Source organism: Lontra canadensis, unplaced genomic scaffold (assembly GCF_010015895.1).
Source record: "Lontra canadensis isolate GAN:19392208 unplaced genomic scaffold, GSC_riverotter_1.0 scaffold12, whole genome shotgun sequence".
Taxonomy (NCBI): domain Eukaryota; kingdom Metazoa; phylum Chordata; class Mammalia; order Carnivora; family Mustelidae; genus Lontra; species Lontra canadensis.
In genome coordinates, this window is record NW_022631006.1 from 27310083 (window position 1) to 27312772 (window position 2690).

Below are 2690 nucleotides of genomic sequence, written 5' to 3' on the forward strand. Positions count from 1 at the left end.
TGGGTGGTGGAGCAGATGAGAGAACCCCAGCAAACTGTTACTGGGAAGGAATTCCCCAAGAGTAGGCAGAAAAGCGGGGGACTGTACTATCTCAGAAGCCCAGTGGATTATTTATAAGAGGAAGTGGTTAGCAACGTTCAAGTTAAGAACTTCCCATCCAGATGAATGCCAAAGCATTAAAAGAAGTATTAATGATTAATTTACATGGAGTAAGCAAATATGTTATTGAAAAGGTTCCTGGAGAAACACTGGGCAAAAAACATAGGCATTATTTTCCTTAATTGAATAGATTTTATTTTCAGAGAAGTATAAACAAATAAATGAAAACATGTGTATTTTAATAAAGCACTTGTTCCAAATGTAGAAGTGCTCAATCAAATTGAATATGCCTTGCCACTTTTGGCTTTTTACTTATCTAAGATACATAAACTTTTGGGGGAACATTTTGTCAGGTCAGCAAACCATATTCAAAGAAACCAGAATCTCTAAACATACATCCTAGGGTGATTATTCTTAAGTGAAACAGCTATTAATTTTATATTTTAATTAATTAAAATTTTCAAGATTTTATTTATTTGAAGTAATGTATTAATTTATTAAAATAAATACATTTTATTTATTTGAGAGAGAGCACAAGCTGGGGACAGCTGCAAGGGAGAAGGAAAAGCAGGCTCTCTGCTGAGCAGGGAGTCCCACATGGGGCTCAGTCTCCGGACCCTGAGATCATGACTTGAGCCAAAGGCAGATGTTTAACAGACAAAACCACCTAGGTGCCCTGAAACAGCAATACTTTTATAATTTATTTTTTTAAGAATAAACTAGGATGATTGAATATTTGAAAATCTTCATCTTTAGAATAGTAGAAAATGAGACAAAATTTCAGAAATCTGTGGTTTGTGTTTATTTGAAGTATTTATAGTGCAAAGAATTATCCTTCTTTATTTACAGCCAATCAAGTCTAAATAACTAAAACAGCATGCTTAATCTAAATAACAAATAGTTGATTTTGTTTCTTATTCTAAGTTAAACTCAAACTAAAATAAAAATTAAAAAGTAGAATTTATTGATTTTGATTGACTCAAAGTCACATTTTATCTATTAAATCCGTAAGTTACCATGAGATGTATTTATCATTTGTTTGAGGTATGTCTTCATAATTGAGAGTAAATACAATTAGCAAGTCAAAGAAAATGGTATTTGAATGTAAGTTTACTCCTATGAATTAGTTCAGTTTTCTGTTCTCACCTTTCTTCTCAATGTAAGTAGGTGATGTCAATTTATTCTCTGTCATTAGCAAAATAACGTCACCTCTGACTCAATAATCAATCTCTACTGGGGGGAGTTTTGTTGAACTATCATGACAATAGTAGTTCTTACCATTGTAATGATGACAATCACATGACTTGCAGGGGTTTTGGTGAGCCTGAAGCATGTTGTATGTGGATCTGCTCCATTCATTGTGAGATCCCACTAGGACCCACAATCCGTTCGCCCAGTCTTCTCATGGCTACTCTCATGTCTTTGTTTCTTAATGTATAGATGGTAGGATTCAAGAGGGGGGTGATAGCAAAGTCAACAATGAACAAGTACTTATCCAGTGATGTTGTGGGGAAAGGCCACACGTAGAGAAACATGCATGGTGTAAAAACCAAAATCACTACAGTGATGTGAGCTGACAGTGTGACAAATGCTTTGGACAAGTCCCCTGAAGAACGTTTCCAGACAGTGACCAAAATGAAGATATAGGATATAATTAAAGAGAAGAAGGTAGCCATGGATATAAACCCACTGTTAGCGATGATTACAAACTCTAGCTTGTAAGTGTCTACACAAGCAAGTTTCATGACCCGAGGAAAATCACAGTAAAAACTATCTACTTCATTAGGGCCACAGAAGGGCAAGTTTATGACAAAAACAAACTGAGACACAGCATGGATTATCCCCACTATCCAGGCAGCCACTACAAAGGAAACACACATTTTGGGGCTCATGATGGTCAGATAGTGGAGAGGCTTACAGATTGCAGTGTACCGGTCATATGCCATGGCTATGAGCAGCACCATCTCACCTCCACCCATGACATGAAAAAAAATATCTGTATCATGCATTTTGGAAAGGAAATGATTTTACAGTCAGTGAAAAGATTAGTGATTGTTTTGGGCACTGTGGTAGAGGACAGACCTAGATCAAGGAGAGAGAGGTTGGCTAACAGGAAGTACATGGGGGTGTGTAAATGAGAGTCAATAATTACTGTGAACACAATGAAGAGGTTTCCCAGGATAATTCCCATGTAGAACACAGAGAAGAACCAAAAGAGGAAAAGATGCATCTCCCATGAATTTGAAAGTCCAATCAATACAAATTCAGACACCACAGAGTCATTTGTTTTATCCATTGGCTTAATCAGTAGAGAAGATGCTGAAGTATTCTAAAGGTAGAAAATAAGGAAGAATTGAGAAATATGGGAACTGAACATTGATATGTTGCTTGTCCATCTGTGATTTTGTGTAAAATATGTTGCAAGTTTCTAATTTAGAAGTTAGAACACATACAGAGGAGACAGGGAAAAGGAAGAAAAAAATAGAAAATAAAAAATCAAAAGTTAGGCTAGGGTGACAGGGAAAGAAATCATGTGAGAATAAGGCAGGTAAAGTGGAGGTTTAGGAGCAAAGAGTAACATCTTCCTGGTA

At 36.1% G+C, this 2690-nt stretch overlaps 1 protein-coding gene across 1 annotated transcript; it reads right to left on the reverse strand.

Annotated features, from left to right (window-relative positions):
- Positions 1-1454: 1454 nt before the first annotated feature.
- On the reverse strand, positions 1455-2395 carry LOC116867430 (olfactory receptor 4F6-like). Its single transcript, XM_032857065.1, is given in 2 exon segments — positions 1455-2086; positions 2089-2395. Coding segments are annotated over 2 exon segments (939 nt in total).
- Positions 2396-2690: the final 295 nt, after the last annotated feature.